Source organism: Geotrypetes seraphini, chromosome 19 (genome assembly GCF_902459505.1).
Source record: "Geotrypetes seraphini chromosome 19, aGeoSer1.1, whole genome shotgun sequence".
NCBI classification, from domain to species: Eukaryota; Metazoa; Chordata; class Amphibia; order Gymnophiona; family Dermophiidae; genus Geotrypetes; species Geotrypetes seraphini.
The window spans coordinates 30,821,277-30,848,744 of record NC_047102.1 but is presented as its reverse complement, the minus strand read 5'-3'; the positions used below and the strand labels follow the sequence as shown (position 1 = coordinate 30,848,744).

Sequence of the window (27,468 nt, the reverse complement as noted above, 5' to 3'; positions counted from 1 at the left end):
GAAAGGGAGAAGAGGTGCTGCTGGACCTGGCAGAAAGGAAAGATGCTACACACTGGAGGGGGGAGTGACATGATGCATGGGGAGAGAGCATGTTGGGTTGAGGGGTGGGAAGGAGGGATGCCTCGAGAGAAGAGGAAAGGACAGAGAGAGAAAGCGTGCAGGAGGCAGAAAGTGTAGGACTCATGGAGAGGGCGAGATAGATGGGGAGGGCAGAAAGAAGGGAAGGAGAAATGTTACATTGGGGAAGAGGGAGAGGGCAGATAGTGAAAAGTTGGACTCATGGAGGGAAAGAGGTGTTACGTGGTTGAGGGAAGGAGGATCAGAGGAGAAGCATGCAGGAGGAAGAGAGAAAAAAATGTACTGGTGGAAAGGAGAGAGAAATGTTGGACAGGGAGGGGGGACAGAAAGGAGGAAGGGAAGGGAGATGGACTGCAGGGGGCAGAAAGGAGGAAGGGAAAGAGAAATGTTACACTGGGGAGAAAGAAGGGAAGGAGAGAGATGTCAGACCTTGGAAATAGGGAGGGAAGGGAAGGTAAGACATGGAAAAGTAGATTTTGAGAAAAAAGCAGAAAAATGGAAAAACTGAATGTTAAGTTAATGCCAAAGATGGATGCAATAAACCAAAACAGACTGACTTTGTAACAGTTTCACAACCCCGGAGGAGGACCCGTTGTACAAAAATTTAGCTCAGAGATATAAAACTCTGAAGAGGGAGAGGTGACCCTCATCCCTCCTTCCTTCCTTTTAACTATGTTTCTAGGGCCTTCTTGTCCATTGACTGTTTTTCTCTCTGTCTTCACTTTCTGCCTTGCATCCATCTTTGTTTCCACTATAAGCAGGAATAATATAACCAAAAGTCAGAAAAAGCACTATACTATAAACCAAAACAGACTGACTTTGTAACAGTTTCACAACCCCGGAGGAGGACCCGTTGTACAAAAATTTAGCTCAGAGATATAAAACTCTGAAGAGGAAGAGGTGACCCCCTCTTAGGAGAGAACTGTACCAGGCTGGAAAAAAACAAACATCAATCGATACTGCTTCAATCCTCTGCTGGTTAGTATTTGTGTTGATTTTCTATTAACAGTCAGATAAAGTTTATAGAGTGCAAGAAAACTGTATTAGGCAGGCAAAAACAAACATCAGCTGACAGCATGGGGGCATAGGGACAGAGACATAAAGGGGAGATACATGGGGGTGGTATATGGGGAGCAATGCTGGACACAGGAGGGAGTATACAGATACAGATGGGAGATATTAGAAATGGGGAAAATAGGATCACAGAAGGGAGATGGTTTGCGGGGATGGGACGGGGCCCAATTTTTTCCCCGTGTCGTTCTCTACAGTGTAGCAGCACATCAGACTATTGAAAATATAAGAACTTATCTCATAGCAAGCTGCTAGTTGACACAAGATAATCACACTGCTTGGGCAAGACTGCTGGTGGTAACAAAAACAGCATTGCTGTGCCTGGATTAACTTCCCCAAGTGAAAGACAAACAGTCAATGAGTTAAAAATGCAAAATTATTCCTCATCCTGTACACGCTGCATGTTTCACACACGTTGCTTCATCAGAAGGAGATATCTTCCTGGAGAACAAAATACACCAAATCAGAAAATCAATGAAATCAAATAAAAAAAAATATAACATATAACATATTCAGGTCCAAAATGTCGGCGGTTACCCAGAGAGAAAACCCGCGGGTTACACTACAGAGATGCTCCCAACCAAACAGTTAGGCAGAAAGAACAAGGAACACGAGTATAGAATGTCAGGTGCAACTCTGGGTAAGAGCGAACAAGAGAAGGACCAGGGTGTACTGATAGGACCCTGAAACCGTCGGCACAATGCGCGGCAGCGCAAAGAAAGCAAATAGAATGTTAGGCATGATAAAGAAAGGAATCACAAGTAGATCGGAGAAAGTTATAATGCCGCTTTATAGAGCAAGGGTCAGACCACACTTGGAATACTGTGTGCATCATTGGTCTCCCAACCTAAAGAAGGATATAAAACTGCTGGAGAGGGTTCAGAGACAAGCAACAAAGCTAATAAAAGGTATGGAAAGCTTGGAATACGAGGAACGATTTAAGAGACTGGGATTGTTCTCCCTTGAGAAAAGGAGACTGCGAGGGGATATGATCGAGACTTTCAAAATACTGAAAGAAATCGACAAAATAAAGCAGGAAAAAAAATTATTTGCAATGTCCAATGTGACACGGACAAGAGGACATGGACTGAAGTTAAGGGGGGACAAGTCCAGGACAAATATCAGGAAGTTTTGCTTCACTCAACGAGTGGTGGATACCTGGAATGCTCTCCCAGAGGAGGTTATTGCGGAATCCACCGTCCTAGGATTTAAAAGCAAACTAGATTCACATCTCCTTACGAGAGGGATATGGGTGACTAAAATTACGCCAGGTGTACACCTGGCTGGGCCTCCGCGTGTGTGAATCGCCGGACTTGATGGACCGAAGGTCTGATCCGGAGATGGCAGTTCTTATGTTTATATGGTATTAAGAGTTTATTTAGGAATGCTGGTAAGTTTGATTGTCGTATTTTAAAACAAAGCAAGATTATTTTATAAGTAATCTGATGGGATATTGACAACCAGTGGGCATTCTGTAGAAGGGGCATCACATGATCAAATGAACTCTAGTTCATCAGGTCCTGTATCATCAGCAACCTGAATATTTACATTCTTTAATAATACTTCACTCTCCTAGCAGAATGTTGAGATCAATGCAGGATTTTAAGCTGATATTCCTTTCAGCAAAGAGGGCCAAACGAGAATCTACAAGAAATAAAGCCTTTTATTTCATTGGTCCCCAATTATGAAATCACCTACCACAGGATATTAGAGTAGAAGTAACCACAAAGGCATTCAGAACTAGGTTAAAGACCACCTACTTTAAGGAGTCATTTGGAACAGACATGTCCTTATCAGATAGTTCCCATATTTATTGATTGAACTTAATTCAGCGGCATGATTTTGGGGAGTGTGATGGATAGTGGACATTTGGGTCAGTATAGAAAACATTTTTTTAACCTCTTATAACATTATGCTATATGTATCCTATCTCTTACTTTCCTATTTTTAATGGAGTTTTTTTCCATAAAATATTTCTAGTGTAAACCGCTTAGATCTGTCATATGTTGAAGCAGTATAACAAGTTCTAATAAAAAATAAACATATGTGACCAAGTGGTTGGAGTCATTTCCAACTGCCGCCTATGTCCCTTGGGGAGTCACCGGTGATGAAACATGGGTGTACCAATGCAACATTGAAACTAAAGTGTCAATGTGCACAATATATCTCCTGCTGTCCTCAGAGAACAACTGCTACAGGTGAGTAACTTCGCTTGCTACTTAGTAGCTTCATTGCTTGCTCTCTAGTCCTTGTATTTTTGGAAAGAGGAAACAAGCAATTCAAGTCTTCCCATTCTGCTATTTCTAGTATTTTATAGACCTCTATCTTATCTCCTCTCAGCAATCTCTTTTCCAAACTGAAGAACCCTAACTTCTTTAGCCTTTCCTTGTTGGGAAGTTGTTCCATCCCCTTTTTTCATTTTCATCATCCTTTTTTGTTTCTTCTAGATCAGTGGTTCCCAACCCTGTCCTGGAGGACCACCAGGCCAATCGGGTTTTCAGGATAGCCCTAATCAATATGCATGAGAGAGATCTCCATATAATGGAGGTGCCAAGTATGCAAATCTGCTCCATGTATATTCATTAGGGCTATCCTGAAAACCCGACTGGCCTGGTGGTCCTCCAGGACAGGGTTGGGAACCACTGTTATAGAACATCTAAATCTTTTTTTTTTTTTTTTTGCACTCAGCATTTAGGTACAGTGAGACCATGGCGTGATATAAAGGCATTATAATATTCTCAGTTTTGTTCTCCATTCCATTCCTAATAATTCTAACATTCTATTTGCTTTCACTGAGAAAATTTCAGTGTATCATTGATAATGCCTAAATCCTTTATCTGGAAGGTGATTCCAAATGTGGAACTTTGCATCATGTAGCTATAGTAGTTTTGCTCACATTCAATTTCATCTGCCATTTGGATGCCCAATCTCCCAGCCTCATAAGGTCATCTTACAATTTTTCACAATCCTCTTGTGATTTAATAACTTTGAATAACTTTGTGGTGTTAACAAATTTAATCATCTCAATTGTTATCCCTGTGTCCAGATAATTAATACATGTGTTAAAAAGCAGTAGCCCTCCTATCACAGACTTCTGGGGAGCCAAACTGTTTATCCTTCTCCATTGGGTGTCTTCTAGCCCACCAATACCTTTCAGTTCTAGGTGGTTTACAAAAGAATTGGCCTGGGCATTCCCAGGGAGATTACAAGGTTGGTAGTTGGGAAATGCATTAGGATCTGGGTAGTCGGGAAGGTTTAATTAGATCAATTAACAAATTTCTTGAATAGCATAGTTTTTAGTTTTTTCCTGAATGTTTTGTAGTTGGTCATTGTGGTCAACAGATTGTAGAGGTGGTGGTCTAGTCTTGCTGCTTGGGTTGCTAATAGTCTGTCATATAGTTTTTTTGCTTTGTATGCCTTTGACTGGGGAGTGGGTAAAGTGTGCCTTTGTTATCCTTGGTCTGGATGTGTTGTTCCAGATTTGCGATTGTTTAGATAGCTTGGTAGATAGTTAGTCTCTGTTTTCTGTCTTTTAACGAGTTCTTAATCCACAGTAGAACATTATCTCCTATCCAATGACTTTCTGATTTCCTCAGGAGTCATTCATGAGTTTGTATTACTACTACTATTATTTCTATAGTGCTACCAAACGCACGCAGCACTGTACAGTCATAAAGAGTAAGAAAACAGTCCCTGCTCGAAAGAGCTTTCAATCTAAACAGGCAAGACAGACAAACAAGATGTCATGGATATAGTTAAGGGGAACGGTTAATCAGCTGGCTGGGTTGGAGATCAGAGGAGTAGGGTTAAGGATTGAAAGCTATTATCGAAAAGGTAGGTTTTCAGTGTGCTTTTAGACAAGAGAAGGGGCTTGATGGACAAACTCAGGTAATTTATTCCAGGCATAGGGGCAGCTAGATGAAAGGAACAAAGTCTGGAATTGGCAGTGAAGGAAAGGGTAACGTTAAGAGTGACTTATCTGAGGAACGGAATTCTCTGGGAGGTGTATAAGGAGAGAGAAGTGAGGAAAGATATTGAGGGGCAGCAGAATGAACACACTTGTAGGTCAGCAATAAAATCTTGAACTATATACGATGGCAGATAGGGAGACAGTGAAATGATTTAAGGAGAGGGGTGACATGAGAGTAGTGAGGTTGGTAGAAGATGAGTCGTGCAGCAGAGTTTTGCACAGATTGCGAGGGGGAGAAGCGACACTGAGGGATACCAGTTAGGAGTAGATTGCAGTAATCTAAGCGTGAGGTTACGAGAGCTTGGACAAGGCTCCGGGTAGTGTTCTCAGATAGGAAGGGGCGAATTTTGGTAATATTGAAGAGATAGATGCGACAGGTCTTAGCAACATGTTGGATATACAGTGGAACCTCGGTTTGCGAGTAACCCGGTTTGCGAGTGTTTTGCAAGACGAGCAAAACACTCAGCAAACTTTTGACTCGCAAATCGAGCACTTCCCCGATCAACAAGCACTCACTAGGGTGGCCCAGGGGTGGGTGGGTACCTGTCTGTGGGTGCTGCAGCCCTTGCAGCGTGGTGGTTTCCTTTCCCCGGGGTCCCCGTTCGGCTCTCCTCCCTCTTCAGCGATGCCTTTGCCATTAACCAGCGCCTCCCGGCTTCCGATTCAAGCGTTGGCTTGATGGGGGAGTGCAGAGGTCCTGCGCATGCGCCTGGAGGATGGCCAGCTTGAATTGGAAGCCGGGAGGCGCTGGTTAACGGCAAAGGCATCGCCGAAGAGGGAGGAGAGCCGCACGGGGACCCCGGGGAAAGGAAACCACCACACTGCAAGGGCTGCAGCACCTGCAGACAGGTACCCACCCACCCCTGGGCCACCATAGTAAACCTTGGTTGTGGAACGAATTGTTTCAGTTTACATTGTGGCCTATGGGGACATGTGCTTTGATATACGAGTACTTTGGATTACGAGCATGCTTCTGGAACAAATTATGCTCGTAAACCAAGGTACCACTGTACGTAGAAAATGAGAGGTCAGAATCGAAGATGACTCCAAGGTTGCGAGCAGAGGAGACTAGAACAATGACAGTATTATTTACAGAGACGGAGAAAGGAGGAGGAGGAGGAGCAGAGGGTTTAGGAGGAAAGAGGTGCAGCTCAGTCTTGGACATATTTAGTTTCAGATGATGATGGGACGTCCAGGCAGCAATGTCAGCCAAACAAGCAGAGACTTTTTCTTGGACTTTAGGTGAAATTTCAGGTGTAGAGAGGTAGAGCTGGGAGTCATCAGCATAAAGGTGATACTGGAAGCCATGGGAGGAGATCAGGGCACTGAGGGAAGAAGTGTAGAGAGAGAAGAGGTCCTAAGACAGAACTCTGGGGTACGCCAACAGTTAACGGGGTAGCAGCAGAAGAAGACTTACCAATACATACACTAAAAGTACATGGGTGGAAGGTAGGAGGCAAACCAGGAGAGGACAGAATTATGGAATCCAAACGACAGCATATCAAGGAGTCAGTTGTGATTTACAGTATCAAAGGCAGCAGACAGGTCAAGAAGGGTAAGGATAGAGTAAAGGCCCTTATATCTGGCCATGAACAAGTCACTGCAGACCTTAGTGAGGGCAGCCTCTGTGGAGTGTTGGCGAAAACCAGATTGTAGAGGATCGAGAATCTGTCGAGTTGAAAGGAAGTCAAGGCAGTGATGGAGAATAGCACGCTCGAGTATCTTGGATAGGAACGGAAGAAGGGAGACTGGGCGATAGTTGGACGAGCAAGAGGGGTCCAGCGAGGGTTTTTTGAGAAGCGACTTAAACACTGCATGCTTGAAGGCAGCAGGGACAGTTGCAGTGGAAAGAGATAGATTGAAAATGTGGTATTTGAGAGGGATAACAATATGTGAGATGGGGTAGAGTAGAGGGGTGGGACTAGGGTCTGAGGGGCATGTAGTAGGCTTGGCTGAAGACAGAAGTTGTGCAGTTTCTTCCTCTGTGATTACAGAGAAGGCAGAAAAGTCTGCAGTAGTTGACGGGGAGAGGGGGGGGGGGCAGACAGGAGAAGTTTCCTGAGCTGTTTGGGTGAAGGATGAAGGGGAGGTGCGAGGTTGAAGTTCAGGAGAGTGGATGGTAGGTAGGGGAGAAGGATGCAACTTTGTAATGAACTCGAGGGCGATTTTGCGGACCTTGTCATGGAAATAATCAGCCATAATCTGGGGAGAGAGTGAAGGAAGGGTTGGAAGTTGGGTCACTTTGAGGAGGGAGTTAAACGTGGCAAAGAGACGACGAGGGGTGGAAGAAAGGGAGTTAGTTGGATGTAGTAGCCTTGCTTGACCCGTTAAGTGCAGAATTAAAGGAGGCCATCATAAATTTAAAGTGAAGAAAGTCAGCACATGTGCGAGATTTGAGCCAGAGGCACTCAGCACAGCGGGTGCAAGAACGTAAGTAACGGACAGTAGGAGTGAGCTAAAGTTGATGTTTGGTATGCCTGACAGAGCAAGAAATGGGGGTAGCAAGGGTGTCCAGAGCAGAGGAGAGAATAGTATTGTACAACGAGACAGCCTCATGGACAGACTTAAATAACATAGTAGAGGCAAAGAGAGGTGAAACAGTGGATGAGAGTGTGGAAGAATCAAGGGCTTGAAGATCTCAAAATCTTTTGGAGGTGACTGGGCATGGCGGGGGGGGGGGGGCTCTTGGAGGTGACTGGGCGTGGTGGAGGGGGAGGATGAGTAATGTTGAAGGATATCAGATGGTGATCAGAGATGGGGGAACAGTGAGGGAGAGCAGTTGGAGGAAAAGACAAGGTCAAGGCAGTGGCCATCCTGATGAGTAGGGGTTGTGGACTAAAGTTTGAGGTCAAATGAGGAGGTTAAGGCAAGAAACTTAGCAGCATACAGCATACTTGTCAGTGGGATCATCAGGGTGAAAGTTAACGTCCCCAAGAATGAGGGAAGGAGAAGATGACTTAAGAAAGCCCAAAAGCCAGGAGTCAAATTCAGTGAGAAAGGAGGAAGAAGACTTGTTAGGTGGGCAATATTTGACCGCTATCTGCGGTAAAGGAGTGAATAAGCGGACGGAGTGGACTTCAAATGTGGAAAGGCTGTGGGATAAAGGGTGAAGAGGTTGAAATCTGCAAAAAGGAGAGAGAAGAAGCCCAACACGTCCGCGTGAGCGGACTGCTGGGCACGATGGACCTCGGGTCTGACCCAGCAGAGGCATTTCTTATGTTCTTATGTAACACCTGCGCCTCAACTAGTAAGGCGAGGTGTATGGGAGAAGTGGTTGCCACCATGGGAGAGGGCAGAAGCTGCAGTAGAGACCTCAGGGCAAATCCATGTTTCAGTGAAAGGAAGCAGGTGGAGGGGACTGGGAGATAGAGGTCATGAATGTAGGGCAGTTTGTTGGAGGCAGAATGAGCATTCCATAGGGCATGAGAAAGGGAAAGAAGAGAATTGAAGGAGAGGAATAGGTATAAGGTTAGGGTGGTTACACACATTGGGCAGCAGCTGGTGTGGCAGGCCAGGGTTTGGATTCACATCCCCAGCAGAGAGCAGAAGAAGGAGTAAGAGAGTGCGTCGAAGCAAAGGGGAATAATTACGGCAATGACGAAGACAGGAGGGGCTCAAAGAGAAAGGAGATGGATGAATGGAAGAGAGAGAATGCTTGAGCTTGAGTGCAGTGAATAAGGTAGATAACAAGATGGCTGGTGAGGGAATAGGAAAAGGATAATATTGAGGGCTTATGGTGTGGAGGGGAAAGGGAATAAGATTGGGGAGAGTGGGTATTGGAAGCAGATTGTGAATAGGAGCCATAAGGAGAGGAACAGAGAAAGCAAATAGAGCTATACAATAAGAGGAATCAAAAATATGGTTGCACCCAAAGGAGGCGCATGAAGGGCAAACTAAGGAGCATGTCACGCACTGGCGGCACCCACCACCCAGAGAGGGTTCAAATTAAAAGCAAAGCTAGAGAGGTCACCTAAATGCTTGCTTGGGAGGGGCTACAGACAACCAGTCAGAGTCAGCGGGGGGAGGACCTAACTGTGGACTGAAAGAGAGATGGGGGATGGAGAGATCTATCTGTTTGCTGACCACCTTGCTTGGGAGGGATTACAGCCAGTCAGAGGCAGCAGGGGGAGGGCCTAGCTGTAGACTGCAACAGAGGTGGGGGATGGAGAGATCTATCTGTTTGCTGACCACCTTGCTTGGGAGGGATTACAGCCAGTCAGAGGCAGCAGGGGGAGGGCCTAGCTGTAGACTGCAACAGAGGTGGGGGAGATCTATCTGCTTGCTGACCACCCAGTTGTTGGAGAAAGATGAGGCCAATCAGGACAGAGGCAGTTGTAAAGTGTTAAATGCACTCTGAAAATCTAAGTAGACAATAACAACCTTGCTCACCTCTATCCACATGTTTATTTAGTCCTTCAAAGAAATGTAGATTAATGAGGCAAGATTTGCCTTGGCTAAATCTATGTTGGCTTTTTTCCCATTAATATATATATATATTCTTTTACAAAGCTGCGCTAGTGTTTTTAGCCTTGGCCATGGCATAGAAATCCTATGAGTATCGGAGCTTTTACCGCCGTGGCCGTCGCTAAAAATGCTAGCATGGCTTTGTAAAGGAGGGCCTATATTCTTTATAATAGTTTATCATTATGTCTAGCACCAGTCTGTCTCGCCAGTTTATAATTTCCCAGGTCTCTTCTAGAAGCCTTTTTAAAAAAATTGGTGTTACATTGGCCATCCTTAAGACTTCCAGTATCACACTTTATTTGAACAATAAATTATATATTACTAAATAGCTCTGTAAGTTACATTTTTAGTTCTTTCAGTTCTCTAAGTACTAGTGACTTAGATTGGCCTCCATGAAGAAAGGATACTGGGCTAGATGGACCATTAGTCTGACTTAGTAAGGCTGTTCTTATAATGTCCAGTCCGAGTGATTTGCTATTCTGTAACATAAATGTAGGAGTCTGTAGTTTAGGTCAGTGGTTCCCTGCCAGTTGGGTTTTCAAGATATTCTTAATGAATAAGCATGAGAGAAATTTGTATGCCTATTATCTACTTTAAAGGCAAATCTCGCCCATTCATATTCTTTAGGGATATCTTGAAAACCCGAATGGCTGGGGAGTCCCCCAGGTCAGGTTTAAGAACCACTACTTTAGGTGAATATCATCTGGTTGCAAACTTTTACAGAAGAATGTCAATGACATCTAGTATCTTCTTCAGTTTTTCTTTCTGCAAATGAACTGAGAAGGTGTGTTCTGATCTGCTCTGTTCAGTTTTATTATTTTCAGATGTTTTTTTATCCATCTCATGAGGCTTAGGTGCCTAGAGGTCCCCAATTTGGGGCTACTCTGCCTGGGAGAGGACACAGATTCTGCGTGAGTGGTCTGCAGCTTGCAGGGCAACCCCCACTTGTAACTGCTGAGGCATCCTGCTCTGTGCATCTTGGAAATTTGTGGCCATTTTCCTGGGAGCAGGCTCTCCTTCTGATTTATTGGAGGCTTGAGTGCAGGCTTTGAAGCCCTTTGGGCTTCAGGGAGCCCGCTGTGTTTTTCACTCTCCACCCCCATCCACCTGGGTCACAATATGAGGATCCGCAGGGGTTTTAGCTTATAGTTGATGCCAGATCGGCCGCCCGAGGATATCCAGTTTTGGATTTCCAAGCACCAGTAACCATATATGAACAATGTTTTATATTCAGTTCTTATATGAATTGGATCATACCATATTCATCATCAATATCAGCCAGTAGAAGTATCTGTAACAATTGTTTCTTGTAAAGTCGTTTCCATGAGGAAGCATATCTTAAGAGCAGCTCAAGGAGAATATGCGCAATTACCAATACTCTTGCCCGCAGATTTTCATTCTGTTCAAGCATTATTGTTGACTCAGGTTGATTACTGCAATCTGCTTTACCTTGGATTGACAAAGAAAACATGTAGACCTTTACCAGATATTGTACTTTTCTGTTCCCACTTGTCTTCAAAATTTGTGGGAAGTTTATCAGCCAGCGAGAGATTTGCGATCTGTGTGTGTGGGAGAGGATGTTACTAACTACCTTAAAGGAAGACTGGATTTGCTATGTAAAATCTAGAATAACAATTTTTCCCGTTACTGGAAAAAAATCTTTGGAACTCTACACCAGTCATGATGAGATTGTTTAAGGGTCGCATGCCATTTAAGAAATTATTAAAAAGACAATTGTTTGTAAATGCTTTTCTCTAAGTTTAGTGAGTTCTTTGATCCAGGTTTAATTTTTTTTTTTTTGGGGGGGGGGGTTGTTTTGAGAGAAAATTAGAAAAGATTGATTTGAATTTATTGTAGTATTTTATGTTGTCTTGTTTAAGTTTTTATAATTTATGTATGTATGATATTTGTACACTGCTTAGACCAGGGATCTCAAAGTCCCTCCTTGAGGGCCGCAATCCAGTCGGGTTTTCAGGATTTCCCCAATGAATATGCATTGAAAGCAGTGCATTCACATAGATCTCATGCATATTCATTGGGGAAATCCTGAAAACCCGACTGGATTGCGGCCCTCAAGGAGGGACTTTGAGATCCCTGGCTTAGACTTAGGCGGTCTTTAAGTTTTAAAAATAAATAAACTCCTTGATCCATTGGCTGCATTACAGATGTCACATTTGGAGGAAGAAAAGGCACTTTTCTTTAATTGAATCCAGTTTAATTGAATCCACCTTTTTTTCGTTCTAAGCTTTTAGCCTTAGGACAGGGGTAGGGAACTCCCGGTCCTCGAGAGCCGTATTCCAGTTGGGTTTTCAGGATTTCCCCAATGAATATGCATGAGATCTATTTGCATGCACTACTTTTAATGCATATTTATTGGGGAAATATTGAAAACCTGACTGGAATACAGCTCTCGAGGACTGGAGTTCCCTACCCCTGCCTTAGGATGTAATGGTGCATCGTCAGACAATAAAATTACATTTCCCTCTTTTCCTTTTTGAAGCTGGAATCTTTTTACTTCCAGTATGAAGCAGTTGTCATATCAGTCAAGGAAAATTTCACAATTCATCCAGGCTAGAAACATGATGGCAGATAAAGGCCCGACTTTGTTTAATATCTATCTTATTTCGTTGGGTAATTTGCTGCAAAATCTAAAGCTCAACTTTTATATTTACGCAGATGACATCACTGTGGTTATACTGTTAACCTATGTGTCACCTGATTTTATTAATTTTTTAGCAAATACTTTAAATCAGATCGAGCTTTGGATGACCGCTTTTAAATTAAAATTAAATACTGAAAAAACCAAATTTTTTTAGCTACACCTAACGAAAAGATAAAAGAAAATATGATTCAAGTGGGCGGGCGGGAATACAATATTGAACAAACAATAAAAATACTGGGTGTAACTCTCGATAAACATCTGACTCTGGAAAAACATGTAGATCTACTGTTTAAGAAATGTATCTCAGTCTTATCCCAGGACAAGCAGGCATGATATTCTCACATGTGGGTGACGTCATCTACGGAGCCCCAGCGCGGACAGCTTTTCAAGCAAACTTGATTGAAGTTTCAAGTTTGCTACACTGCACCACGCATGTGCATGCCTTCTTGCCCACTAGAGGGCGCATCCCCACCTCGTGGTCCTCAGTTCAGTCTTTTCCGCGGAGCCAGAAGCCCTGTGGAATTTGTGCTCTTCTTGTTTAGCCTTCTGACACCGCGGCTGAGTGTTTCCCTCTCGGTCGCTGTGCTTACTTTGTTTTTTTATTTATTTGTGTATCGGTTTTCGTCGAAAAAAAAACAAACAAAAAAAAACTTTTATTTTTCTTCCGTTCGGCTCCGGGGGCTCCCGGTAGCCGCGGCCGCAGGACCTCGTTCGTTCGCGGCCGGGTTTCGTGTCCATGTCCCGTCCCTTGACGGGTTTTAAAAAGTGCACCCGGTGCGATCGTCTCCTTTCGATCACCGATCCTCACCGGTGGTGCTTGCTTTGTCTGGGTCCTGAGCACCCGACAGACTCCTGTACTCGGTGCTCTACTTTTCAAACCAGGGCCCTCCGCCGCCGTCGCGCTCGGATGGCGGAGCTCTTTGCTGTGGACACCGTGGCGGGGAAGGCCTTGACCTCGGCCTCGTCTCCCTCGACCTCGCCCCGACAGCCCGCTTCGTCGAACCCGGTGTCCTCGACCCCGAAGTCGACGAAGGGTAAGTCCTCCTTCTCTTCCAGCCTCGAAGAAGCCATCCTCAGGCTCATCGACGGGGGCGGGTGGGTCGTCCTCGGCCCCGCCCCGAGCGTCGAAGTCGGGTGCCCCGCGGGAATACTCGAGACCGAGGTCGCCCTCGAGGGAGCACCCGCCGGCCCTGGATCTACCTGCCATGATGGCGGTGCCGGCCTTTCAGGACTTACTCCGTGCGCTCATTACCTCGGAGCTGTCCGGTGCCCGGTGCCTTCGGTGGCCCCGGCGTCGGCGGCCTCGGTCTCGGTACCCTCGACTTCGGCCCCCGGGATGGCTTCGGCCTCGGCCCCGACCTTGCCCTCGACCTTGGTTGACCAGCCTGAGCCGAGCGTGCGGCCTCAGGACAAGGTGCGGAGGGTTCGGAGGATCTCTTCCTCTTCGTCCTCGTCGAGGTCCTCCCGGGGCTCCTCGCCCTCGGGTCGGCCTTGGGCGAAACGCCGGTCGAGGAAACCCAAGCGTCAACGGGTCTCTCCTCGACGACGCGGTCGCTCCCCGCCGACCGGGGCCGAGACCCTTCGGGTCTCCGAGCTTCGCCTCGATAATCCGAGGCTTCTCCGTTCCTCCGAGGTTGAGTACTTGAGGGACTCTTCGCCGAGACGGAAGGGGCGTGCCTCGGTTCCCCATACCCCGGGGACTTCCCGCAGGGGTTCCTCGGGGCATGGCCGGTCCCCGACCCTGTCGAGGTCGCTTGGTGCGGCCTCTTGGGGTTCGGGTTCGGGCACGGGGAAGGAACCTCGTTATTCCCGTGAGGCTTCCCCTTCCTTCTTGGCGACGAGGGCATCTCGTTCTCCCTCGCCACCTTCAAAGCCCTCCTCCTTTTCACGATTTGTGCTTGATATGGGGAGGGCTTTGGACCTTGATCTGGCGTCAGGGTCGCAATACACGAAGGAATTTTTGGAGGAGCAGGATTTGCCCTCTCCTCCCAGAGAGACTCCCCGGCTGCCTCTTAACAAGGTTCTACACCAGACCTTCCTGAGGAACTTGGACTCCCCTCTTACAGTCACAGCAGTTCCATCTAAGATGGAGTCTAAGTACCGCACAGTCCCTTGTAAGGGCTTCGATAAAGCGCAGTTGTCTCACCAGTCATTGCTGGTGGAGTCGGCGTTGAGTCATGCCTGATTCCCATAAGGAGGATTTTAGAATCGGGGGACTGGATGTGCTCCCTGGACCTAAAGGAAGCATATACTCATGTTCCGGTGCATCCCGCCTTCCGCAAGTTCTTACGGTTCCAGGTGGGGGAGTTGCACCTCCAGTATCGCGTCCTCCCCTTCGGGCTGGCCTCGTCTCCTCGGGTCTTCACGAAGTGTATGGTGGTGGTCGCGGCTGCCCTGAGATCTCAAGGGCTTCAGGTTTTCCCCTACCTGGACGATTGGCTGATCAAGGCTTCATCCCGGGAGGGGGTTATCTCAGCGACCCGACAGACTATCATTTTTCTTCAACGTCTGGGGTTCGAGGTAAATTTTCCCAAATCGCAGCTGTGCCCGGCTCAATCCCTTCAGTTTATCGGGGCCGTGCTGGACACGGTTCGCCTTCGTGCGTTCCTTCCCTCGTCGAGACTGGAGGCTCTGCTTCGACTGGCCCGTCAGATTTTGCTGCAGCGCTCCGTCTCTGCACACAGGCTGATGATTCTACTCGGCCACATGGCTTCGACAGTTCATGTCACGCCGTTTGCCCGATTGCATCTGAGACTCCCTCAGTGGACCTTGGCCTCCCAGTGGCGTCAGGATCGAGACTCACTCTCCCTTCCGGTAACGGTTACTCCTTCCTTGAGACGATCGCTCCGTTGGTGGACCAACTCTTCCAATCTTTCCGGGGGTTTGCTCTTTCTCGTCCCTCCACATCGCAAGGTCCTGACCACGGACTCTTCGGAGTACGCGTGGGGGACTCACCTCGACGGTCTGCGGACTCAAGCGCTATGGTCGGCGGAGGACCGTCTTTGTCACATCAACGTGTTGGAGCTTCGTGCCATTTTTCTGGCAGCTCGAGCGTTCTGTCATCTGCTGCGCAATCAGGTGGTCCTGGTACGGACGGACAACCAAGTGGCAATGTATTATGTAAACAAGCAAGGGGGAACGGGCTCTTGGTCCCTGTGCCGGGAATCCTTGCGTCTTTGGGAATGGGCGACCTCCCAGAACATCTTCCTGCGGGCGGTTTACATTCAGGGAGAAAAGAATTGTCTCGCCGACAAACTCAGTTGTCTTCTCCAGCCGCACGAGTGGTCGCTAAACTCCCGAGTCCTGCGCGAGGTCTTCGACCGCTGGGGGACTCCTCAGGTGGATCTGTTTGCCTCCCCGGAGACTCGCAAACTGCCCCTCTATTGTTCCTGGATTTACTCCCAGGACCGTCTCGAGGCAGATGCCTTCCTTCTCGACTGGGGAGGGAGATTCCTTTATGCGTTTCCTCCTTTTCCTCTGATCTTGAGGACGTTGGTTCACCTCAAGTCATCCAGAGCCACTATGATTCTCATCGCGCCTCGTTGGCCTCGTCAGCACTGGTATTCCCTGCTCCTTCAACTCAGTGCCAGGGAGCCTCTACTTCTGCCGGTTTTTCCCTCTCTGCTGTCTCAGAGTCGGGGTTCGCTGTTGCATCCCAATCTTCAGTCATTACATCTGACGGCTTGGTTCCTTTCCCCCTGACTTCGGCGGTCAGGGAGGTGTTGGAAGCCTCGCGCAAGGCCTCGACTCGGCTTTGTTATTCCCAGAAGTGGACCAGATTTTCATCCTGGTGTACCTCGCATCATCTGGATCCGAGTTTGGTTCCGGTGTCCTCGGTTCTGGAATATTTGTTGCATTTGTCCAAGTCTGGGCTGAAGACGACTTCCATCCGGGTGCATCTCAGTGCTATTGCTGCTTTCCATCGGCATCTAGAGGGACGTTCTCTCTCTCTCTTCATCCTCTGGTGGTTCGTTTCATGAGGGGTTTAGTTAATGTTAATCCTCCTCTGAAACCTCCTCCGGTAGTTTGGGATCTTAATGTGGTCTTGGCTCAGCTGATGAAACCTCCTTTTGAGCCTATTGACAAGTCTCTTCTTAAGTTTCTCACTTGGAAGGTGGTCTTTTTACTTGTGCTCACGTCTGCTCGTCAGATTAGTGAGCTACAGGCTTTGGTTGCGGACCCGCCCTTTACTGTGTTCCATCATGACAAGGTGGTTCTTCGCACCCATCCTAAATTTCTACCTAAGGTTGTGTCTGATTTCCACCTCAATCAGTCTATTGTTCTTCCGGTGTTCTTCCCGAAGCCCCACTCTCATCCTGGTGAGGCGGCGCTTCACACGCTGGACTGTAAGAGGGCGTTGGCTTTTTATCTCCAACGTACCAAGTCTCATCGGAAGGTTCCTCAATTGCTTTTGTCCTTTGATCCTAATCGGCTGGGACATCCTATTTCAAAGCGCACCTTGTCCAACTGGCTAGCTGCTTGTATTTCTTTTTGCTACGCTCAGGCTGATCTCACGCTCCATGGTCGAGTCACGGGGCATAAGGTCCGGGCGATGGCAGCTTCTGTTGCTTTCCTCCGGTCTACTCCTGTGGAGGACATATGTAAAGCTGCCACTTGGTCTTCGGTTCATACGTTCACCTCCCACTACTGTCTGGACACTTTGTCCAGAAGCGACGGCCGGTTTGGCCAGTCGGTGTTACGTAACCTGTTTTCCTAAATTGCCATCCTCCCACCTGCCCTTTTTTGGTTGGCTTGGAGGTCACCCACATGTGAGAATATCATGCCTGCTTGTCCTGGGATAAAGCACAGTTACTTACCGTAACAGGTGTTATCCAGGGGCAGCAGGCATATATTCTCACAACCCGCCCTCCTCCCCGGGGATGGCTTCTTTGCTGGTTATGGAACTGAGGACCACGAGGTGGGGATGCGCCCTCTAGTGGGCAAGAAGGCATGCACATGCGTGGTGCAGTGTAGCAAACTTGAAACTTCAATCAAGTTTGCTTGAAAAGCTGTCCGCACTGGGGCTCCGTAGATGACGTCACCCACATGTGAGAATATATGCCTGCTGTCCCTGGATAACACCTTTTACGGTAAGTAACTGTGCTTTATGGAAGCTCCGCACCATCAAAAAAATTTTAGATGAACCTTCTTTCCGTCTGCTGGTACAGACATTTATCTTGAGTATTTTGGATTACTGTAATATTATCTATTTGGGGGCTTACAAAAAAATACTCAAAAAAACTGAGACTGATTCAGAACGTTGCGGTTCGCCTCATTTTTGGATTTAAAAAATGGGAGCATATCACCCCTTTTTACCAAAAACTTCATTGGTTGCCAGTACATAAGAACATAAGAAGTTGCCTCCACTTGGTCAGACCGAGGTCCATCTTGCCCAGCGGTCCGTTCCCGCGGCGGCCCATCAGGTCCGTGACCTGTGAAGTGGTTTCTGACCACTTCTATAACCTACCTCAGTTTTATCTGTACCCCTCTATCCCTTTATCCTCCAGGAACCTATCCAAACCCTCCTTGAACCCATGTACAGAGTTCCGGCCTATCACATCTTCCGGAAGCGCGTTCCATGTGTCCACCACCCTCTGTGTAAAAAAGAACTTCCTAGCATTTGTTCTAAACCTGTCCCCTTTCAATTTCTCCGAGTGACCCCTAGTGCTTGTGGCTCCCCACAGTTTGAAGAATCTATTCTTATTCACTTTCTCTATGCCCTTAAGGATTTTGAAGGTTTCTATCATGTCCCCTCTAAGTCTCCTCTTCTCCAGGGAGAACAGCCCCAGCATTTTTAACCTGTCGGCGTATGAAAAATTTTCCATACCTTTTATCAGTTTAGTCGCCCTCCTCTGCACTCCCTCGAGTACCGCCATGTCCTTCTTGAGGTACGGTGACCAGTATTGAACACAGTACTCCAGGTGCGGTCGCACCATTGCGCGGTACAGCGGCATGATGACTTCCTTCGTGTGGGTTGTAGAGTCCAGAGTTTTGTTCAAGTTTTCTTGTATTTGTTACAAAGCAATCTTCGGGATGCTACCAGATTATCTTGCTTCTCAGCTTCCTTTGAACAACTCCAATAAGAGTACACGTAGAATAAATTTATTTAATTATCCTGCTTTAAAATCATGTCAATATAAGAAGTTTTTCGATAGAATTCTAACATTCCAGGCCGCTAGATTGAATACATGGCTTGGAAAATCTATATTAGAGGCTACTTCTTACTTTGATTTTAGAAAATCCCTAAAGACACGTCTGTTCGACATGCTTACATCTTAATTGTGGTCCTTGTTTAACTTTCCATGCTTTTACCTGATGTATTCTTTTATTGATTATTCTTATGTATTTTATATTCACTGATTGTATGTATTATTCCCTTGTTGTGAACCGCTTTGAACTTTTGGTATAGCGGTATACAAAAGACAAATTATTATTATTATTATTATCTAGTCTGCCCATCTGCAGTAACCATTATCTCTTTTTCTCTCCAAGAGATCTCACGTGCCTATCCCAGGCCCTTTTGAATTCAGACACAGTCTGTCTCCACTACCTCTTCTGAGAGACTGTTCCATCCATCTGCCACCCTTTCTGTAAAAAAGTGTTTCCTTACATTATTCCTGCGCCTATCACCTCTTAACTTCATCCTATGCCCACTCATTCCAGAGCTTCCGCTCAAATGAAAGAGATTCGACTCATGCACATTTACATTATGTAGGTATTTAAATGTCTTTATCATATCTTCCCTCTCCTGCCTTTCCTCCAGAGAATACAGATTGAGATCTTTGTCTGTCCCCATACGCCTTACGATAAGAACATAAGAAGTTGCCACCGCTGAGGCAGACCAGAGGTCCATCTCACCCAGCGGTCCTCTCCCGCGGCGGCCCTTCAGGCCTATTGCCTGAGCAGTGATCCCTGACTATTTCTATAACTTACCTCTTACTCCTATCCCTATAACCTGCCTCTACTCCTGTCTGTACCCCTCAATCCCTTTGTCCTCTAGGAACCTATCCAAACCTTCTTTGAAGCCCTGTAACGTGTTTCTGCCTATCACAGCCTCCGGAAGTGTGTTCCATGTATCCACCACCCTCTGGGTGAAAAAGAACTTCCTGGCGTTTGTCCTAAACCTGTCTCCTTTCAATTTCTCCGAGTGCCCCCTTGTACTTGTGGTTCCCCATAATTTGAAAAATCTGTCCCTGTCTACTTTTTCTATGCCCTTCAGGATCTTGAAGGTTTCTATCATGTCACCTCTAAGTCTCCGCTTCTCCAGGGAGAACAGCCCCAGCTCCTTCAGTCTGTCAGTATACGAGAGGTTTTCCATTCCCTTAATTAGCTTAGTTGCTCTTCTCTGGACTCTCTCAAGTACCGCCATGTCCTTCTTGAGGTACGGCGACCAGTACTGGACGCAGTACTCCAGGTGTGGGCGCACCATTGCACGATATAGTGGCAGGATGACTTCCTTCGTCTTGGTCGTGATACCCTTTTTGATGATACCCAGCATTTTGTTTGCTTTCCTTGAGGCTGTGGCGCACTGCGCTGACGATTTCAATGTTGTATCTACCATCACTCCCAGGTCTCTTTCTAGGTTACTCACCCCTAGCGGTGATCCCCCCATTTTGTAAGTGAACATCGGGTTCTTTTTCCCCACATGCATGACCTTGCATTTCCCTATGTTGAAGCTCATTTGCAACTTTTTGGCCCACTCCTCCAGTGTCGTCAGATCCTTTTGGAGATCTTTGCAGTCTTCCTTGGTTTTAACCCTGCTATATAGTTTGGTGTCATCCACAAATTTAATGAGCTCACATTTTGTTCCCGCCTCCAGGTCGTTGATAAATATATTGAATAGGAGCGGTCCCAGCACCGACCCCTGCGGAACTCCGCTCGTGACCCGTTGCCAGTCTGAGTAATGGCCCTTTACCCCAACCCTCTGTTTCCTGTCTGCTAGCCAGTTTTTGATCCATTGGTGAACCTCCCCTTGCACCCCGTGGTTCCATAGCTTCTTAAGCAGTCTTTCGTGAGGTACCTTGTCGAAGGCTTTTTGGAAATCAAGGTAAATGATGAAGACCACATACCATTTTAGTAGCCTTCCTCTGGACTGACTCCATCCTTTTTATATCTTTCTGAAGGTGCGACCTGCAGAATTTACACAATTTTTTTTTTTTGTTTTGTTTTTTAAATATTTTATTGGTTTTACAAAATTAAATAAGAAAAGTATACAAATCTAATACAAATATTGACTACATGAAACAGTCTAATTGTACAGACCATAAGTAATCGAGACATTCAAGATAATGAAGGGAATAGACTCAGTAGATAAGGACAGGTTGTTCACCCTCTCCAAGGTGGGGAGAACGAGAATGGGGGGGGAATGAAACTGGAAGTCGGAAGTTAGAGTTATTGCTAATTTGTAAATCTAAAAACCCTCATGCTTTCAAAAATGTACATAAGCTCTGTGACAAAACCTGTGCCAGATCAGGGTTTGTCCCTATGAAAAGTCAGGATTTGCACTAGTACATGTTGGGTGCATGTCCTTTTAAGTCAGACAGCTGCTAGAAGCAGGGAAGTGAAGCCTGCTCAACAGTATGAAGAGCCCTATCCATTTTTTCCGCCCTGGCTTAGGGGGTGTGGCTTGGCGCTGCTTAAATGAAAGATCAGGTTTCACGATCAGGAGACCTGGGAGAGGAGCTGCAGGGAGAGCTCAAGGAAGGCGGGTCCGAGAGCAGGCAGAACGAGAGCCAGGCTGGAAAGGAGTTGGAGTTTCCTACCAGTGCTGACAATCCGCTCAAACTCAAGGGTGGGAGACTTCATTGCGACATCAGGAAGTACTTCTTTCACTGAAAGAGTAGTTGATCGTTGGAATGGTCTTCCATGTCAAGTAGTCGAAGCCAGCAACGTGCTCAAGTGTCAAGTTTATTATGGATTTGATTAATCGCTTATTCAAAATTCTAAGCGATGTACAAAACAGTAAAATAGTAAATTACAAGTATCGAGGGGAAACAAGCCAGATAAATACGACTGACTTGACAAAACATATGATACAAAAGGAAAAAATAGGGAAAGAAATACAAGTTAATGATAGTAAATAAGACGAGTAAAGGGAAAAAACAATAGGAAAGGGGAAAGCAGTGAGCTTCAAGGAAATTAAGGACTAAGATTCAGTTGATTCACCTAATCTAATTTTCTAGTTGTCAAATGCATCTTTAAAAAGAAAGCATTTTAATTTGCTCTTGAATCTATCTAAATTATGTTCTTCCCGTATGTGAATTGGGAGTAAATTCCATATTTGGGGAGCTGTGACGGAGAAAATAAATTGCTGCCATATGTTTATAATTTTAAGTGAGGGAACTATTAAAAGATGTTGGTCAGTAGACCTGAGTAATCTTGTTGATGTATAGGGAATCAATAGTCTATGAATAAAAGCGGGAGTTTTATAGAAAAGAGATTTGAAAGTCAGTAGACTTAATTTATATGTTATGCGGTGCGCAACTGGAAGCCAATGCGCTTCCTTAAGTAGTGGTGTCACATGGTCAAATTTTTTAGCTTTCCTTATGAGTTTAATTGAAGCAATTTGAACGATCTGTAAATGTCGGATTTCTTTATGGGCAATTCCTTTAAATAGCGCGTTGCAATAGTTGATTTTTGAAATCACCAGGGAATGAATTAGTGTATTAAGTGACTTGGGGCATAAGAATTTAGAAACTGAACGAATTTGACGTAGTCTAAAGAAGGTAGATCTCATAATACTACTAATATGTTCACGATAGGTAAGTTTGCAATCGAAAATAACCCCAAGGATCTTAATGTTACTGATCGACTGCAGGATGGCATCTTTAATAGAAATTGGAAACAGGCGCTTATGACCTTGTTTCCAGGGGAAGAGCATAACATTCACCTCACGAAACAGTTCCAATGTCTGTCCTCCATTTACTGAATCTAATCTAATCTAATCTAAACCTTAAGTTTATATACCGCATCATCTCCATGAGTATGGAGCTCGACACGGTTTACAAGAACTTAAAATAGTAGGTAGAGAGGAAGGAAAAAAAGGATTACATGAATGTATATGAAGAAGGGGGGGGGGAAAGGGGGTGAAGGATAGAGTTACAATTTGCTGAAAAGCCAGGTTTTCAGTTGTTTGCGGAATAACTGAAGGGAGCTCAGGTTCCGCAACGGGGAGGTGAGGTCGTTCCAAAGACCTGTGATTTTGAAGAGAAGGGATGGTTACACGTAGAGACATCAGTTCATATTATTAGCCAGATACCGTGCATCTTCAACGTCAGGGCATTAGTTAGCATTGGAAGTACTGTACTGCCACCATACATCAAAATATCTAACTGTATGAAACAATTCCTTAGGCCTATTTAAGAATTGTTTATAAATATTCTCACAAAGTGGTTTATATTCTGCCAATTTAATCATATAACTCTCATACTCATTACTATCTTTATTTTTCCACCATCTTTCAGTTTTCTTAGTTCTTGCTTTAAATTTACTGGGATGTGTTGTTTTTGTTTTTTTTTTCCATATCCAAAGTCACATCTTTTAATACAAACCAGCAGCAGGAAGTCCAAATTAAAATCCAACAACTGACAACAACCAGTATTAGAGCTATGTGTCTAACCTTATTATGTGTGTAACTTTGTAACCCATTCTGGGCATTATTGGAAGGATGAGCTAAATAATGGAACAAATAAATAAAGTATGGCAGGAAAATTAATTTTATTGACAAGCAGCAGACCCGATGCAGCCACATTTTGGCAAGCACCTACATCGGAGGTAAAGCATATTACAGTACAGTAAAACCTTGGATTGCAAGTAACTTTGTTTGCAAGTGTTTTGCAAGACAAGCAAAACATTTTATTAAATTTTAACTTGATATACAAGCAATGTCTTGCAATACAAGTACATACAGTATACACACATCACAGCTGAGCCGATGGTTCTTCTCTCTCTGACGCTGCAGGAGTGTAGTGACTGTTCTAAATGAGCGAGGTCTTGCAATACAAGTATGTATAGTATTTTGTATTAAAGTTTTTGGGTTGTAGAACGAATCGTCTGAGTTTCCATTATTTCTTATGGGGAAATTTGCTTTGATATACGAGTGCTTTGGATTACACCCATGCTTCTGGAACAAATTATGCTCGCAAACCAAGGTTTTACTGTATTTCTCTATGACGGCTTTCAGAGTTGCTGTGGTTTTTGTTTGTTGCTTTTTAACACTTTAAATTTGATGTTATATAATTGATTGAAATCCAGTACATGATCTTTCTATTTATACCTGATGTTGTATCTCGGATTCAGGCATTCACTGAAATGTGGCCGCATCATGTTTGCTTCTTGTCAGATCTATCTTCCTGCAATACTTGATTGGGGTTGGTTGTAAGCTTTTGATTTGGTCTTCCTAATGCTTCCAGGCCAAGGTGGACTTTATAGTCTGCCTATGCAGACAGCCTCTCTCTGCTGTTATCCTTTAATACGATCCACATTAATTCACATTATAAAAGACAGATAAAAGCAATGATCCTTATATATCTCATATTTCTCCTATAGCAACATTGGACATGTATCAAAATTGCTTAATAAACATGACATCTCTTCTACAGTCACCAATCCAAAGTCATCCCAGTCTTTAGAACTGCACAGACCCTCACCAAACAGGTCATTCCTCATCTGGGAACCCTACTCACAGGGCTTTGATTTTATTTCCAAAGTAGGCACTATCTTTTATCATGTTAATCTAGGTGTCCAACTCGATGAGGGAAAAGTTCTCACAGAAAATTACTAGCCAATTTCAGTTTGTTGTATAAAATCTCTTTGTATCCTGAAGTGCTAGCTCATACTGTCTCTTACTATCTCAAATGCATCTTAAATACTGTACGTGCTGAATTTTACAGATATAGATCAGCTCCAATGATGCTCTAGAAGATGCTATAACTCTCTCCATCGATATAAGGGCCTTTAAATTTTCTTAACAGGAACCAACTGATTAAGGACTCTTCCTAACTGAGGAATCCCAAAGTTGTACCTGGGTGTCTACATTCTCATCAAATGCTATGAGGTCCTTTTCGTGTCATTCACCCCTAAATTCGACCATGTTCATCCTTAGGCTTACATTTATTTCTGAATAAGGTGTCCCTAATACAAGTATCTTTTGAGAGTTCAGCTGAAAAAAAACTAAAGATGATGATCCCACTAAAGGATGAATATGTTGTCTACCCTTGTACAGTTCGAAATTTAATAATGTTGGGGAAATTAAAACCATCCTTGTTTGTCACCTGCAGAAGTGTTGCTGCTCCGATCCGTGAACCTGTGGCAGAGACAGCGCCCCTGCCAGACCTGTTGGGCAGTATCTTGACAGGGCAGAACTTCCTTATGATGGACAGCTCAGACATCGTCATCAGCAGAGATGGCTCTTTAATGGCCAAGAATATTAGTAAGCTCTTTTCCTCCTCCTACATTTTTATAATTTACTAATGGCTCTGTAATTTTGGATTACTTGAACATTTTCAGAGTGAAAGTAAGCTTATTATAGAGAAGTGAGCACTAAATCCAAATCACATACTGATTGACCTAAATTGTGATATAAAGAAACTAGAAATTTTAGGATAACTAGGACGTAAGTATGTTAGAATATTAAAATATGAGATTAGAAGACCAGAAATATTCAGCAGAGAAGGCAGTCATTCTTTGATGAAGTTATGGCATGTGTTCATTCTTGTATTGCTGAGCTTTTCTCCAGAGACCAACACTAGAAGAAAAGCATTAGCAATTCAAGCCCTTAGAAGAGTGGGGAGACTTTCACCTCCTTATAAAAAGTAGATGGTAGAACACAGTTATATTTGGTGAATTTTGGTTTGCCTATTTTCCTTGTTAAAGGGGCTTAAATGCTATTTGATAAAAACTCTATAGTTACCATACAAAAAGCCCCTTTTACAAAACTTGTTAAGCAATTATTGCAAGAATTAGCATGTGCTGCTAGCGTGTGGCCACACTAACAGTTAATGCGGTGGCTTGAAGCTTAGCATGTGCTAATTCCTTTGTTAAGCACATTGAATGAAGTGGGGCAATGGATGGACATTGACTGTGCCTTGCATTTATATTGATTGTTAACTGCCATCACAGAAGATAACACAGAGCAGTTAACCCCACCTCAATAGGTGCTGGTAAATTCCTTTGTATAACCTTGAATGAAGTAAGGAGAAGTAAGGCCTAGATTAGCTAAACTCACCGATCTGGATCGTTGTTGGGCGATTCTTGGCCGAGTGACCGATTCACCACAGATTCCTCATGCAAATGATCTAATCAGAGGCAAGCCCCATAGTGATCCCACGGTTCACTGCATAGCGATCAAGACGCACGCACAGACCATCCTCGTTGGCTGTACAGTGGTGCCTCACACAACTAACTTAATTCGTTCCAGGAGCAAGTTTGTTATGCGAAAAGTTCGTTATGTGAAACGCGTTAAGCGCAGTGACTAACAACTGCCTGCAGTGCCTGCGCGGAAGGATGCAATACATCGGCAGCGATCGTGGAAGCTCGGGTGACTTCGTTGTGTGAAACGAAGTTTGTTGTATGAATCATGACATGAAGTTCGTTGTGTGCAGCGTTCGCTGTGCGAGGCATCCTTTATGCGAGGCACCACTGTAGATGCGATCCGCGCATGCACTTGCTCTCCGCACAAGCGAGGTTAAAACAGAGGTGGAGGGGTGGTTACAGTTTACTTGCTGGCCCCACGAGTGGACATTTTACGGAATCAATTCAATTTGTGCAACCAGATTGTGGAACAGAACACACGGGTTAAAACCACGGGCTCGCACTGCACTTTTAAATAACAGATAAATTGTCCCGATCATGTCCCGACCAGTTTGCACAATATATAAAAAGGAAGGAGTATGCATATGTACAGTTTTTATTTATAATCTCAATACTGGGATTTCAGGGCGGCAGAGAGCAGGAGAGTCAGCAAGGACAGTAAGCGACTGGTCCTCAATAGTCGCTTCATTTCGGCTCGGCAACCCCAATCGGTGTTTCTTCTTCTGCTTAGTGAATCGATGCCTTCCTACTTATGCATGCCATTTCCCTTCATTTGCATGATTGATCGGGCAGAAGGTTGGTGAATCGGGTCGGGGAACAATTGCAGACTGGTCGGGACATGATAAGTGAGTTTAGTGAATCTAGGCCTAAACTACTAAACCTTAAGCTTATATACCGCATCTTCTCTATAAGGATAGAGCTCGACATGGTTTACTAAGTATACTATTGCTCTGTCAATTGTATGGAAAGATGCTGACACACTCCCAATACTTAATAAAAAGAGATATTGTGCTGTATTTACTACATTAATCTTTGCTACTATTACATGGTAAATGCAAAATTTTAATGCATAGTAAAAGGGCACCAAAATGTGTTAAATAGAACTGTTTATGGTACTTTCGTTTTAAGATGGATGCATAGTCCTGACTCTGGAAGATCTGCTAATTGATACTATACACAGTTGTAGATACTACAGTGGGTACTACATGGAAAAACCTGATACAGTATGTACTTAAGGTCTTCAAGAATAAGCAAGATAGCAAGCTCTCAGCATGGGTGATGTCACTACAAAGCCTAGTATGGGAAAGCTTCTCCAGCTTCAATTGACTGAGAAGTTTAATAAAAAAACAAACAAAAAAAACCACTCCTACATGTGTGCATCCTTTTCTGTCTTCCTCTGTTGCTTAGGACTCCTTCAGTCTTCATCTTTCTGCAGAGCTGATCAGTCACAGGAGTGAGCATAGAAACATAACGACAGATAAAGGCCAAATAGCCCATCTAGTCTGCCCATCCGCAGTAACCATTATCTCTTTCTCTCTCCAAGAGATCCCACGTGCCTATCCCAGGCCTTTTTGAATTCAGACACAGTCTCTGTCTCCACCACCTCTTCTGGGAGACTGTTCCATGTATCTACCACCCTTTCTGTAAGAAAGTATTTCCTCAGATTACTCCAGAGCCTATCACCTCTTAACTTCATGCTATGCCTTCTCATTGCAGAGTTTCCTTTCAAATGAAAGAGACTCGACTCTTGCACATTTATATTACGTAGGTATTTAAACATCTCTATCATATCTCCACCTTTCTGCCAAAGTATACAGATTGAGATCTTTAAAAGTCTGTCCCCATACGCCTTAACACGAAGACCACACACCATTTTAGTAGCCTTCCTCTGGACTGACTCCATCCTTTTTAT

General features: G+C 44.8%; 1 protein-coding gene across 1 annotated transcript in view; it reads left to right on the top strand.

Annotated features, from left to right (window-relative positions):
* The window catches only part of PHRF1 (PHD and ring finger domains 1), a 272,305-nt gene that overhangs the window by 204,328 nt on the left and 40,509 nt on the right, over positions 1 to 27,468 (top strand). Inside the window, 1 exon segment of the mRNA XM_033927921.1 lies at positions 24,524 to 24,675. Within this exon segment, the coding sequence (XP_033783812.1) occupies positions 24,524 to 24,675 (152 nt within the window).